Genomic DNA, 15,616 nt, shown 5'->3' with positions numbered 1-15,616 from the left:
GGGAAAGATAAAAATGTTCTCTATCTTGATTTGGGTGGAGGGTATATAAGTATGTACAAGTGTTAACATTTCAAGCAGTACCCTGAAGATTGGCACATCTTATTATATGTAAATTATTCCTTACTAAAGTACTGTGGGCATTTTTAAAAACATAATACAAGAACACACACAACTACGTGTATCAGTGCTCTTTCTTCTGTTTGGAATGCTCTGCCTACCCCAAAGCTTTGCCTAAGTAACTCCTACTCATTCTTCAGGTTTCAAATTTTATTTACCCAAATACTTGATCTGATCCCAAGTCTAAGGTATGCCACTCTGTTTTATGCTGTTGTATTGCCTTAGAATCATATATGTATTTGTATATTTTTCTTAATAAACTGTAAGTCCCATAGGCAGGAAAGGTTTTATATTAACCAACGTACTCCAGTGAGTAATTAGCTAATTGATCATATAAGGTACTGGAGCAACAGAGCGCACTGAGGATTCAAAACATAGTGGTCATATTCCCAAGCACAGGAGTCCTCTCTTATCTTCTAGGGATACATTCCAGGACTCCCAGTGGGTGCCTGAAACCACAGATTATAATTAAACTTATATATAGTATGTTCTTTCCTTTACATACATACCTATGATAAAGTTGATTTTATAAATTAGGCACAGTAAGAAATTAACAATAATGCTAATAATTATTATGAGTAAAATATTATTAAGTAAAATCAGGATTACTTGAACACAGCAATGCAATGCTGAGACAGTCAATCTGATAACCAAGATGGCTCCTAAGTGACTAATAGATAATGTACCATGGATAAGCTGGACAAAGGGATGACTCACATCCTGGGCAGGATGGAGCCGAATAGCATGAGATTTCTTTACACTACTCATAATGGCATACACTTTAAAATGTGTGAATTGTTTATTTATGGAAATTTCCCTTAGTATTTTCTGAACACAGTTGACTGCAGTTAACTGAAACTATGAAAATGAAACTGCAGATCAAGGGAACTCCTTTATATTACAGTCCGTTAGAGGAGACAGACACATTAGCGTGACCCACATTGACAGAAAGATTGCGTGGAGAGCTATGGAGTAGCATAGAAGGCCAGCTTTGCCCAGACCAGCTGGTTAGGAATGGCTTCCTGGAGAAGATGGCATTAGCTCAGTCTTGAAGTATCAGTAGGAGTTAGCTAGATAGAGGAGTGGAAATTTTATAACACAGAGGGGACAAATGTGAATAATGAAATATGCTCAGGCTGGCTGGGAGCCAGCTAGTTCCCATCCATTTGTAATTAAAATGCAAAGGAGGAAATAGCAGGCAATGAGGACACGTGTTAGGCACAGGTGAGATTGCAGGGAACCTTTATATATCAAATGGCCTGAGATACCATCTGCCTGAATGTGAAATCAAATCCTCAGCTGTTAGAGAGTTCACTACAACTTCACTTTATGTTTGGTGAAATAGAACAAGTATCATTGCACTCCTTGATATACCATAAATATACCAAAGTGAATACCTATTAATGAATATGTCACAAAAGACAGGCATCATTCTTCTTAACATAAACCAACTAAAGACCAGTTTCCTCAGCTCTGTTTAAGGGGATTAATTAATGCTTAGAATATCTTAACAAATGGCAAATGATTACTGTGACCAGATGTAGTGCTCTTTTCTGTTTTCCTATAACCAATTTGTAACTCCTGCAATGAAACTGAATTTGCTACAAGCTTATCCCACTTTAAGATAAGATGACAAACTAAAGGCTTTCTGCAGTGTAAGAAAAGAGATCTGTCCAAATCTTTCCTAACCCAGTTTTCTAAGGACTTTTCACTGTTGTTCAGACAAACACATTCTTTTCCTGGTTGTAGGTACTAAAGACATCCATTCAGCACAACTTTACCATTTGTGAGGCTTTGAGGAGGAAAAAAGAAGGCTACCTGAAGTTGCCAAAGGGCAATTTCTGCCGAAAGGAGAGAGAGTTTTTTTAGAGTTACTGAATAACAGTTGCTCTCAACAGCTACATTTTTTAAGCCTTTTACTGTCCAATCCCTGGCCTGAATTATGATGTTCAAGACTACTAAACAACCTAATGAGTAGATATCTTTAGGAGTTTGATTTTTAATGTTTTATGTTTAAAGATACTAAGTATGTCAAATGGCAGGCCTGCAGACAGAGTTTATGTGCAGTTACATTGCCAAAACAGCAATGTTTTTTCCCCTGATATTAATCAAGCTAAGCTTTTCATAGAAATTAACAATAATTGAATATTCAATTGAATAGGGTGAAAATAATGTTCTGTACTCTGTCATCCATCTATCGGGCAAGGTTTTATGTATCTCAGATGTTCTAAAATTTTGCAAATTTTAAATATCCTGTCACATTGTCAGCCATCTGTCTCTCCATGTATAAAATGTGTCCTGATCGGAGGTTCATAGAATGTAGTTACTATATAAATGGAAGTAAAGAAGGTATGGATCCAGTTCTATATATATGAATGAGGATTCATTCAACTTCTTTACCCCCAATAAAGTTCTAGTCATAGAACATTTAATTACACCTTTTCCTTTACACACAATTACTGAAAATATATTTGCATTGTATTATTTACATATCTAATAATACATCTAACTTTGTTCTTGTTTTAACAATTTTATACTCAACTTGCTTAAATCTAACAGCATTCAATTGAGGCTAATGGTGAGGCTTTTGATAGACTGCATCATTTTCAGATCATCTCAGTACTGTTGGAGCCTTCATTTCCCTTCACTAGCATCAGAATGTTTAATATTTTCCAGTTATTTTATAGAATAATGAGTACAGATTAATAAATTATTCAAAGAATTTGCACATATGTATTCTGCAATACAAAGATGGCAACACTCCAAAATTTGGCTGTAGGCTGGTACTCAGCACTGTAGTGCAATGACTCAAGATATTTCTTCATCATTGATCTGAAAAAGTAAACATCTGTATGAAAAGAAATTCTGGAGGTTAGTGTATAGTGTAAAAGAAAAAGGATGGGGAGGCCGGGTGTGGTAGCTCACGCTTGTAATCCCAGCACTTAGGAAGGCCGAAGTGGGTGGATCACGAGGTCAAGAGATCAAGACCATCCTGGCCAACATGGTGAAACCTCATCTCTACTAAAAATACAAAAATTAGCCGGGTGTGGTCACGCATGTCTGTAATTCCAGCTACTTGGGAGGCTGAGGCACGAGAATGGCTTGAACCCAGAAGGCAGAAGTTGCAGTGAGCCGAGAGTGCGCCGCTGCACTCCACCCTGGCGACAGAGCGAGACTCTGTCTCAAAGGAAAAAAAAAAAAAAAAAAGATGAGATGCACAAGAATCAAACATGAAAAATCAGTACCATAAATTTTCTACTAGTCTAGAGGCAATTGGTTTTATTTATTTTCAAGATCTAAACTCCATGCCACTTCATATCAACAACATGTTTCAGGAAAGCATTTATTGTGTACATATCATGTACCAGTCTCTGTGCTAGACTTTGAGATAACAACATTAACAAAAGACCCTGTTTCTTCAAGGAGCTTACTGAATAAAGAAGACAGAAGAAAAGTAAGCAATTACAATACAGCCTGCTAATAATATACTAGAGATTTGTAAACAACATTATAAACAACCTTGTCTTGGTAGCAAAGAGGTGTTTGAAAGAGATTGTTAGGAAGAAATAAAATAGTTCCAACCGGTTAGATTCTATAAGGAAGTGATTAGAAGACTCCATGAAGAAAAAGGGATGTCACTGATGTGTTGCTTTCCAGCTTTGATGAGTGGGTGGATTATGCCCTAAGATAAAAAAAATTCAGGGAGAAAGATGATAAGCTCAGTCTTTGAGAGGCTGAGTTACATATGAGACATTCAAGCAGAAATGTACAGCAGATAGTTGGAAATATGAATCTAATATTTGGGGACAGAAAACAAGAAATACAAATTTGAGAATCACCAAATACCCAGTATATCAATAATAATAGTAATAGCTGAAATTACCAATGAGAGTATTCAGATAAGAAGAGAAATAAACTTAAAACAGAAAAATAATTTCAAAGCTGACCTTTGATGAGCCTTTCTGTAATTTTCCCAATGGAGTGTAATCATCCCCTCATGTTCTATCCTATCTCACTTTAACCGTGGGTCTACTCTCTCACTTACATTATGTCTGAGAGTGGATATTTACTTTCCTGTTAAATTACAAACTAATAGATATTCTGGGTTTTCCTAGAGTGTATAACAAACACTCAGCAAATATTTATTAAAATACATTTATTTCAATGGTGTGTAAGTCTTTAATATCAAGTTCCAACATTTACAAACAAAATATGTGTACAGTTGATATGGGTTCATCTTGAATGTTCATATATCTGTATTCTGCCAGCTGCCTGAGATGATGCCTCTGTTTTCAGAGTTTTTAATGAACATCAAAATCCTTAATGTCTAACTTCAAATTGAGAAAATGTAACTCATTAAATAATATAAAATTAATAGATTCTTGCAATTTGTTTATTTGTATTTTATCTCTTTAAGTGTATTAGCCTTGGTGACTAGTTATCTTACCCCATTAAAAATGAATTTTTAACAGTGATAGGTTTGTTGATACCTATTACTATTAATAGCAAGCAAGTGTGTGATGGCCAGCTGGGGCTAGTGTAAATACTTTGTGGTTTTATAACAACATAAAGCTAGCAGACCATCATGGGTACCATGTTCTAACCAGCACTTCTTATACTTTACTGTGCAGATGAATCACCAAAGAATCTTATAAAAATACAGATTCTGATTCAGTGGATCTGAGCTGGGGCCTGAGTTTCTGCATTTCTTACAAGCTTCCAGGTGATGCTGATGTTACAACTTCTCAGTCAATTCAGGTGCTAAGTCACAGCTTTGTATTTTGACTGGACAGAAGACAGCTCATAGGTGGATTTCACCTGGTGAGTTTAAGCCTCCCACCAAATATCTATTTGTCTGATTTACATGCTTACAAGAGAGAAAAGTTTGGTTGTAAAAGGGACGGGAGGGAGAGAGACAAGAATCATGAAGGGGTTAGAACTGCATCTGACTCCCTTTCTCGTCTGAAGAACTGACTGGTTTTGAATCTCAATGAAAGAAGGCTCATAAAATGCTCTGTAAGGCTGAGTCTAAGTAAGCCTCCTTTAGTGCTCCAGTGGCAATGTGTGAAACAAAATTGGGAACAGGATCAGCCTCTTCTCTTACCCCCATCTCTGTCTCATTCTGTAAACCATAGCAGTTTAATACCCAGAGGAAGCAGAGCAGCCCACATCAAAAGGCAGCTACGCCAAGCGGGGCAGTGTTTTCATAAAAAAGCATTTCTGGCAGTGGTGGTGCCTGTAACGCTGTGGTCAAGGAGTCCAGAGCAAAGAACCTAAGTGGATCTTTCCTGAGCATGTGTGACATGCAGTCTTGGGGAATCGGAAGCAACTGGAGAGGACGGGGGTAGAGTGGCTAGTCCACAGCGAGCAGGCAGAGGCTCTGTATGGTTCAGATGCAGAGATTCTTGTGAATATCATCACATTAGTATTGATGTACTGGTTTGCATGTACTTAAAAGTAGTATTGGTTTAAAACTGATAGTATAAACAGCAATCTGTTCAATATAGTGGGAGGAAACTTTTCTGTATGCTGCAGAGTGCTTTGTAGCATGGTAGAAAATCTCAGCTGAAAATAATTTACATTCTGGGCTCCAATAAATATTCCAATACTAATTTATACCATCTTTGTAGACCGTAATAATAATTTAGATATCAGTTCTGCTTTTATCTCTAAAATGAGAGTGGTGATAGTTGGTACTACATGGGCTTACAAATTGCCTAGAGAACAGATGCTACATATGTTGTTTTAATTCATTTTTGAAAGTTAAAATTTGCTCTTACCAAGTTTTTATATAAGATTGAGGTTTTGGCGCTAAAAGAGCTAGAAGTCCTAAAGGGGTATTGATATTTCATCTACACGAAATACCAACAGCTAAGGAAGAACTTAAAGTAGATTAGGAATTCAAGTTTCCTCTGTATATTGAACAGGTTTTGTGCCACCTCAGTCTTTCATCACAACATCTGTTTCTTGTTAGCAAATGCAAGCTGTTGTTTCCAGTGCTCTAGGAAATTCATAAGCAGTCTGAGGCAAACTTCACAGACTTATAATCACACTTACTGCTCCACATTCTTTGGAACCAGAAAAGTTTGGTCATCTTTTTCAGGCAGAAGAAAAAGCAAATGGGTTTTATTTATAAAAACAGAAAAAGTGAAAATTCATGCAATAAAGAATGCTGTTATTAAAATATGGGAGAATATGGAACCTGAATTACTCATTGAATTTGCTAATTGCTATCTTCTCCACTGCACTTTATTGTTGTAAATTAATCAGAATGTGATCAGCAATAGCTGCCTGGATCTGTTCTTCTGCCTCATCTGTTGTAGTAATTGCAGTCACAGGTGCAAAGTGGAAAGCAGGCATCCTCTTGACAACTTGGAGACAAAAGCACTACCACTAAAAAGTAGGAATAAAGGAGAATTGGCCTTTCCTTTCTACACAGAGAACCAGAACATATTCCCTGGGATAACTATTCCACTAATCTCTCTTACTTTGTCTTTGGGCACAGAAAAATGCCATGGTTAAGCGAAGCCTAACACAAAATTAGACAGTTCATTTTACTGAACTCACTCATGAATTCTATTGATTAAATAATTGATTCTCAATTTTACCTCCTGTGGAACACTTGTGTTCATTGAATATTAAAATATTAAAAATATTACTGAATAAAAGATTTCCTTAGTCAAGCAGGTCTTGAAAAGACTAAACAAATTCCCCTAACACATGACTTTTCAGATCCTTAGATGTGGCAATTTCCATTGAGAATCTCCATACATACATCCTTTTTAAAACTTACTGTTCAAATTTCATTTTTAGACATCATTGTTTGATGGAAAGAATCCTAGTTTTATATCTCTGTTAATTTTCAGATTTGCAATATTTAACAAATTTATATCCTCAGTTTTCCTACTGTAAAGGGGGTATTTAAAAAGATTTTGTAAGTTTATTGTAAGAAATGAAAGAATTCTGTGAGGTGCCTGGTACCCAAAACACGGAACTTATTGCTTGTTTCCTTATTAGTATTATTTACAACATAATATGAAATCACACATTATGAAACACTGACTCATATTCAGTTTCCCATGACTACTTAGTTCACCATAAGACAGTGTCAAGCCATAAAGTTTCTTGTGCTATAAGGCCATTTTTCTCCTTGGATGTGGCTTTATCATTAAAGATTTCTCTAGAGGCCAGAAAGTTTAGCCTAATCCTCATATACTTCCAAAGAAGGGGGGCTGGCTTCAGAAAATATACACCAGTCACAAAGGCCAAGTACATTCATCTGTATGTTTTACTTTAACCAAATAATTCCTTGGTACTCTAAATTCAACTATACTTTGAGTTTTATTCTAGAATCATCACAACTGTAATTTTAGTGGTTCATGAGTCTGCTTTTTGCTGTTAGCTTGGATAACCAAGAGTTAACCACCTCTAAAATTAAATGGCATTCCTTTAAATTTAAATGAATTAGACCATGGTGCGTCTCTTGGCCCCAGGATAAATGCCATGGAAATTAAAGAAAATAGTTCTAATGTCATGAAACAGCAAAGGTCAGATAGGGTGAGATGATTACTCTCATCATTATTAACATTGCTTTGCATTTAGATAGCCCCTTTCCTTTGCCAGACTCATTCTCATTCCATCCCATTGCTTAGACTCTGAGCAGCTTGTGGAGCTCCTGATGACATCAAGGATGCTCGTGATGTGGAAGAGACTGAGAGTGAAGAGGGGAGTAAGCAATTAATCTTTAGGCTTTATTTGCTCACTCTGAACTTCTTTTTGCAAACAACCTCCAAAAAAATGGGTTAAATAATACCCATCTAAATATAAAGTCTCTCCTGGGACTTCAGCATTATTTGGATTTTATTAACATTTGTTTTATTAAAATACAAATTTAGTGTTTTTTAAATACAAATTTTAAAATTGTAACTGTGTGTGTGTGTGTGTGTTTATGGATATATATGTTTATGGATATATGTCTGGAAAGTTTGGGTGATTGTTGCCTAAGCCAGATAATACCTAAAGTGCTAATGTGTGTAAGAAAAAATACAAACACAAAACACAAATATAATCAAAAATAGAGGAAGAGAGTTCTCCCTCCCTTTTTCTGACAGCATTTACTTTAGAAAACTTGTAATTAGAAGTACTTTCTCCTGTCTTTGAAGAGTGTATTAATCCTTTTGAAAACTAGACAGGATTCTTGTAAGCTTTATGACCTAGGAATGTCTTTCTCAAGGATCTGAGAGTCATCTCTTTGAAATGTAAACATCAAGGGAGATGGTAGCCTTATGTCCCAGTTTCTGTGCTTAGGGTAGGAACCTAATTTTGATGTGAGCCTTGCTCCAAATTGCAGAATTACCTCCTGTCATAAAGATATGAGAAGTTACTTTTTCCTCTGGATAAAACAAACCAGCTAACACAGATGGTCACCCTACTTACCAGGTAAAGTGAGGATTCATATGTGTGACAAATGGTCCTGTCAAATCCTCTTACTTGAGGACTAGTTATTGTCTATATTGAAAACATATGTAATGAGTTGTCTCTGTTTGGCTATATATAAGGGTGAGGTTTCTTTCTGTTTTTGTTATCTCTTACTGATTACCCGTGATGTGCATCACATTCCGGTTTAATGCTTATTTAATGATAAAAGTGTTTTTATTTCTCTACTACCTAGGCAGAGAGGATTTCTAGGTTGGGAGAAGATTTTGTTTTTAGTTATATTTCCACAACAAATAATTGTGCTTTTAATTGGCATAATTGGCTCAAGAAAAAGATAGAGTACACTATCAGTTGTTCTTAACCATAAATGTACATTAGATTCATCTGCAGGGTTTAAGATACAGATTCCCAAGACCATATTCAGAGATTCTAACATCACTTATTTGAGGTGAAACAGGTTGAGTCCCTACTTTTAACAACTAACCCATATGATTTTGATACAGGTGGTCAGTAGATGCCATTGTAAACAGACTTTTTAACATGATTTTTAAAAAATTCACCATATGATAAATACTTCGTTTTCCTGTCATAGTTATTTCAGGGCTCTTTAACATGTCTTATTCACCTTTACAAGTATATAACTACCACACCAGTCAGATCTTCTCTGTTGAGCAATCATTTTATTACTTGGCCTTCTTATCCATCCATAACAGGGTCATGGCTTGATCACCCTTCCCAGGCCTCCAGCGACTCTGATGAGAGCCACTGCCTCCCACTACACTGAGGGAGTGAACACAAGTAGCGTCTTTCACCTTCTCCAACTGTGTCTTTATCTCTCCTTCTCACTTAAATCAAACAAACAACTACTACTTTTCCAAGGTTAACTCCTTCATCTGTACCATTGATTGCTTCGGTATTTTCTTTTCTCATTTCATCAATTATTCTTTATTAGAATTTCCATTTTTTTAATACTCTCCCTTTACTCATGTATGCTCAGGCCTCCATAGTCCCAGGAATTGATTTCAACTCCTGCCTCAGGTTGCTCCTTTCTTTTGTTTCAATTCCTGGCTCAGGTTGCTCTTTTTTTTTTTTTTCCAACTACAAAAGTTATCTAAATAGTAGTCTATTTTCATACTTTTTATTTTCCTACTCTCTACTCATTGCTTATCCACTGCACAGGGAATCAACTCTCATACAGCAATCTTCAGTTTTGATCTCTCTTAGACCCAGGTCCATATTTCCTACTACTGAATAGAAAGAAACTGCCACTATAGATTCTAAAAATGCCTCAAGCCCATTATTTCCAAACTTGAACTTCCTTTCTAAAACATGCAAGTGTCCTATGTTTTTCTTGTCAGTTAATAGCATCAACATCCAGTTGTTCCAGTTAAAAACATCCTTTAATCTTCTCTCTCTCACCTCCCAAATCAAATCAATTCTCCATTTCTGCTGAGTCTACCACAAAAATATCTCTTAATAACTGTCCCCTTGTAGTGCTTCCACTGCCACTGCCTTCAGGACATTTCTCTCTGCCTCTGGTCTATTCTAACTTGATTCTATCTTGCACACTTGTCCTAATGTCTCTTCCTAAAACAAAATGTGACCACATCAAACCTCTTAAAAGGTATGTTTAAAAAGACTCAGTGACTCTTGATTGCATTCAAAATTAAGAGAAAACACTATTATTACACTACATAACACATGTTCTCACCAAAATAATTGTACCTGAATTTACTTAAACTTCTAGCTCTCATTGGTTTACAGGATAGACAGGAAAGAAGAGCCTGTTCAATGACACCTGAGAGTTGCAGTTGGCCAAATCCGGTGTCAGAACTCTAAAAGACAATGACCAAACTGCTCAAAGAGTTAAACAGCACTTTCTAAAAGCAAAGGACAGAGGAGAACTGTTATAAAACAAAATGAAATAAAAGATATATCAACAAATACTCTGTGTGAAGATTTTAGAGGCAACTTGGCTGAATTTAATGATATTAAGAAATTGCTATTGGGCCTATTAGACATATACGTAAAGGATAATGATTTTTAAGTTCTTTTCCATCACATATAAACACCAAAGCATGAATAATACATTTATTTTATATATGCCAGAGATGGGAGTGGTAAGGACAAAGATCAAACAAAATTTATAAATGTTAATAATTGATAATGCTAGATAATCAATATGAGTGCTCTTTCTACTAACCTCTACTTTTGTATATGTTTGAAATTTTCCATAATAATAAATGTAAAAAAAGCTCATTTTTGATATTCAAAGCCATTAACAACTCTGCCTTAGCATATTTTTCTTGAATTCCTTTGGTCTTTCCCACCATGACCTTCATATTTTACTAACAAACCAAGCACTTACATCCTAGGTCTAAGTTCATGAAGACATTCAGACAATTTCTGATGTGGGCTCTGTTGTAGAAATCGCACTTTATCTACGTAACTACCTACTGATTGCTCTATGCAGGTTTGCTGTTTCATAGCATGCTCCAAACACAGGAGGACTACAGGTTTTGAGAATGTAAACCACGGCCAAAGAGATTCCATTTGCATGGCAGACTTGGAAAAGTGTTTCCAATTATCTAATATTTATTTTGTAAATGTTGAACTGTGGTTCCATTACTTTAGCTAATATAAAATGATGAATACCTAGGTAAAACCTTGAGTAACTTCTCATTGGGTGCAGGTTTTAGAAAACTGTGGGACATGCCCATCAATGTTGCCAAATCTCATATTTGTCACAATGTTGATGGGTTTTGGTGAAATTCATTCTGAAGCTCACCTGTGTACTTTGGTGGTAATCAACATTTCATTGAAATAGCATTTTTTTGTATTGTACAATATTTCACAATCATTTTCTTAAGATTATTCCTAAATAAATATATTAGCATTTAAGAGCAGTTTTTTAAAGTCTGAATTAATTTATGAGAAAAAAAAGATGCGAATTTTGAATGAAATTAGTCTCTCCCAATTTTTTACACAGTAGGCAATATTCTTCATATCTGTGAGCAGCCATTATAATAATATTAACTATGATGAATATTACAGCTCCAGAAAAATGTCTTGTCATTTGCCATTTGGTAATATCCACTTAATGTAAAGAGATAGCCCCCCGTTCTCCATATATATTTAAATGACTTGCTCTTCAAATATAATCACTCTTCCAGAAGCAATTAGAGAATAGATTAGGCTTACACTTACCAGGAAATCTACTGTGGAGGCTGGCATCACAGTTGTAGCCATTGAACTGAGCAGACCCTGGAAGCACTCTAATTGTTAGAAGCAGCAGCAACCATATTTGTTCCATTGCAAAACCTGGAAAAGAGATATCTATCATGTGGACACTCCCACTTACTCCTTCACTCTTACTGACTGGAAAAACTGAGGCTGATCTCAGCTCACTGTTGGATAAGCAGTCTACATCCATGCAGCCAAAGCTCACGAAATAACTGAGGATTATCGGTAGTAAAGGCAGATATTTGGGTTATGACATTTCAATATTGCTTTCATTGTTAGCTTCTGTTGGCTAAGGGTGACAAAGCTGGATATTCATAGTAGAAGAGCTAAGGTATAAATCATAAAGTTTACAAAAGGAAAATTCTTTATTATGCATAAGAAGAATTCAAACCAAGTATCTAGCAGATTGGAATAGCATAACTAGGCAGATTAACTAATTTGGAGATGAGTCTACTTTTTATAATATCAACAAATATATAGTCAGAGGGATTTAAATGTTGAATACTTGATTCTAAGAGGAATCTCAATAATCTTAATGACCAAATAACAACTTTCCCTCAACAGAAAAAAATTTCCCCCAACAGAAGAACTCCAGACTACTGCCACTTTTCAAAATCAATGGTTTGTGTGTCCTTTTCTTAGGAAACATAGTAATAAAGCAAAAGGAAGAACAGGAAAATACTGTGTGTGTGAACAACATTGCAGTTCTTCCCACGACTGCTCCTTGGTGGGTAGTAAGGACTGATACAGACATAAGAAAACGTTGAATTCTTAGGATAAAGTAATGGAAGATTTTTCTAAATGTATCAGTGTGGGTTGAACAGTTAAATAGAAATGGACTTTTACTTAAACACCGGTCAGTTTTGCTTTTAATAATTATTTTTCCTGGATGCCCATTCATTGGCCTGATAGAGTTAAAACATCTTTCAGGAATACCTAACTTATTCTCAGAGCATAGTTTGTACACTGAAAAGAATCTTTTGGGTTGGTGGTTTTGGTCTATGCATAAAAAGCAAAAAGAAAATAAAATTGCAAATGGTTTACTCAAATAATTTAGTGCATTTTAAAAGCTTGGGTTTTGGAGGAAAAATGGTGTTTTAGCTGTCCTTAAAGATCTGCCCTTAGATAATTAATCAAGTCTTTAGGAAAAGGAAGGAAACACATCTTGCTTTTGAATCATCATTTCAGAATAACAAGTTTACAGTGAATAAAGTCACTTTGGTGAGGATGTGGGAAAGAAAGGCATGCTTACTCTCAAAAATAGACTGAAAAAATATTAATTCAGCAGGCGCTTCCTTCCTTTGGCACTATCACACAGTACTCAGGCACAGATCTAAAGACTTTGGAGAGAACAGCCATATGCCTAGTTAGTTCTGATTGCCTGTAACAGTCCATAAGCAAAAGGCTCACACCAGTGGCTGACCCAGACCCTAGGCGCTCTTGGCCATACCTGCGCCATCATTATCTAGCTTGTCAAGATACTTCAAATACAATAAGACAGTCTTGCTCTTTTGGAGTCTTTGGAAGACACTAGAAAAGAAAGAAGCCTGAATAAGCAATACACTCCACTGCACCCACATTTATTCCATGCCCCACCACTTCCTTCTCATGATGGGTCCCAAGAACTCCTGGAAGACATTGGAAACTCTAGACCCACACTGTTGTCCCCAACATAGAGGTGTATCCTAAGAAATTACAGAATCAGGAATTTAAGTTGGTGAGTTATTTTGTGGTTCTGAAATGCTTTCTAGCTGACATATTTTTTCACAGGAGAAAATAACATTTATTGAATGTACACTTTGCACAAAGAAGGCACTTTGTGCCAGATAACTTTCCTATAGCTGCTCATTTATATTTTTTATAGTGATGGGTGAGGTTACAACTATTACTGCATGTACAGAGAAAAGAATGAGTCTCAGAAGGTTTAAATGACATGAAAATGAAGTGGAGGAACTAGAATTCAACCCTAAGTCTTTCTGATAGTAAAGTTTGTTGAACAAGCTACCTAAATTTCATGTTATTAAATTTAAGATTTTCTTTATTGCCATTTATCATCAGCTGTTTTCTTTAGCTTTTTACTTTGTGTATCTTTTAATAGATCTGTTCATTTATAATGAGTAAACAATTTTTACGTAATTAAATTTTCTTTATAGATATATTTTATAATGGGGCATTATGAGAAATAAAATTATTTTTAAAAAAGAGACAGAGAATTGTTTATTTCTCATTGTGAAAACAGCAAAAAATTATTATTGACTAAACTGGACACATATGTGTTGACCAAAAATAAATGAAAAACTCGTGTTAATTGAAACGGCTCACTGAGAACAAGTAGTAAACTCTTAGCCTTAAAGCTGTAAATCACATCTCAGTTTGTCCCAAAAAGGCATGACACTGTCCTACTCTCTTTAACAAAACCTACAGCACTTTCATAGTGATTAATACCCTAACCATTTTTTAATGAATAAGACGTGGAAGTAGAAGGCAGGTTTCTTTAACAGAAAATATATTGATTTTTATGTTAGCAGGTGTAGATTCAGATAAATCCCTTCTCAGCCATTCTCTAGATTTGTCATTTAAAAATCAAGATAATGGCCAGGCGCGGTGAGCCACGCCTGTAATCCCAGCACTCTGGGAGGCTGAGGCAGGAGGATCATGAGGTCAGGAGGTCAAGACCATCCTGGCTAATACGGTGAAACCTCGTCTCTAGTAAAAATACAAAAAATTAGCTGGGCGTGGTAGCGGGAGCTTGTAGTCCCAGCTACTCGGGAGGCTGAGGTGGGAGAAAGGGGTGAACCCAGGAGGCAGAGTTTACAGTGAGCTGAGATCGTGCCACTGCACTCCAGCCTGGGCTACAGAGCGAGATTCCGTCTCAGAAAAAAAAAAAAAATCAAGATGATGATCATAGACTTTACAAAGTGTAAGTGCATAAAGAATAGTATAGTTTGGACATACAGAAGGCATTGAAAGCTTAGTTTCAAGGCCACCACATATTGATGTGCAGGTCATACCCTCCACAAGGGCATCTAATGCAGGAAAACAATGTCTAGGTCTGAACTTCTTTGGACTAGCCATGTACTCTAGAGCTAAGCTACAATACAAAGTGTCTCATGGACTAGTGACATCCCTAATTGGTTGAATCTCTATTTGAATTACAATAATATTTGTGCTGATCTGTGTTTTAATATTAAGGCACATTAGGCAAGGAATTTTAAAACGACCCCCTTATCTCTTATAAAGGCAGTATCCCTATTTTGAATTTCTATACTCTTGGCAGGGCTTACAACATTTTCAAGCCTTCTGGAGGTTCTTTATAGGTCAACTATAAGTTAAAACAAACTGATGAACTATTATCTTGCAAATTTCCCGTCCTCAACCTCACCTTCATCATTTCCCCTGCACATGGAAAACCTGAGCATCATCTTGCCATAGCAAGCTTGGAGATGCTATTTTAGCACAGTCCCTAAATTCTTTTCTGAAATTGAATTGTATGGGATCGGGGGATTATGTGAACACCCTTTACATTCCTCAAAAACATATCATCCTGGCTGCTCAGGCTCCCTAGCTCTTAGACAGGTGCAATTCCAGACGTGTATTTTAGCTCTGATCTGGTTATAAAGGTTTAGTGGAGTTTCTTTTCAGAATGTAGAAACTGATTCCTGTGGTTTACTCTGGAATAATCTAAGGTGCTTGCTGTCCCACTGTGGCTCCAGCAAACTCTTGACAGAGAATCTGAGCAGAAGCATTTTTCGCCTTCTCCACCACATCTAAGTGCAGCAACCAATGTCTCTGCTTGGATTTAATAGTGGTTTACAAGAAT

General features: G+C 36.1%; 1 protein-coding gene across 1 annotated transcript in view; it reads right to left on the bottom strand.

Moving 5' to 3' along the window:
* ZPLD1 (zona pellucida like domain containing 1) overlaps positions 1-15,218 on the bottom strand; it is a 42,638-nt gene extending 27,420 nt beyond the window's left edge. Inside the window, exons 1-2 of the mRNA XM_054483027.1 lie at positions 15,179-15,218; positions 11,761-11,874 (exon numbers count right to left, since the gene is read on the bottom strand). Of these exons, the coding sequence (XP_054339002.1) occupies positions 11,761-11,874; positions 15,179-15,218 (154 nt within the window). The remainder of the gene's footprint in view (positions 1-11,760; positions 11,875-15,178) is intronic.
* Positions 15,219-15,616: the final 398 nt, after the last annotated feature.

Source organism: Pongo pygmaeus, chromosome 2, assembly GCF_028885625.2.
Source record: "Pongo pygmaeus isolate AG05252 chromosome 2, NHGRI_mPonPyg2-v2.0_pri, whole genome shotgun sequence".
NCBI classification, from domain to species: Eukaryota; Metazoa; Chordata; class Mammalia; order Primates; family Hominidae; genus Pongo; species Pongo pygmaeus.
Note: the sequence above shows the minus strand (reverse complement) of the source record. Positions and strands in the feature narration are given on the sequence as shown.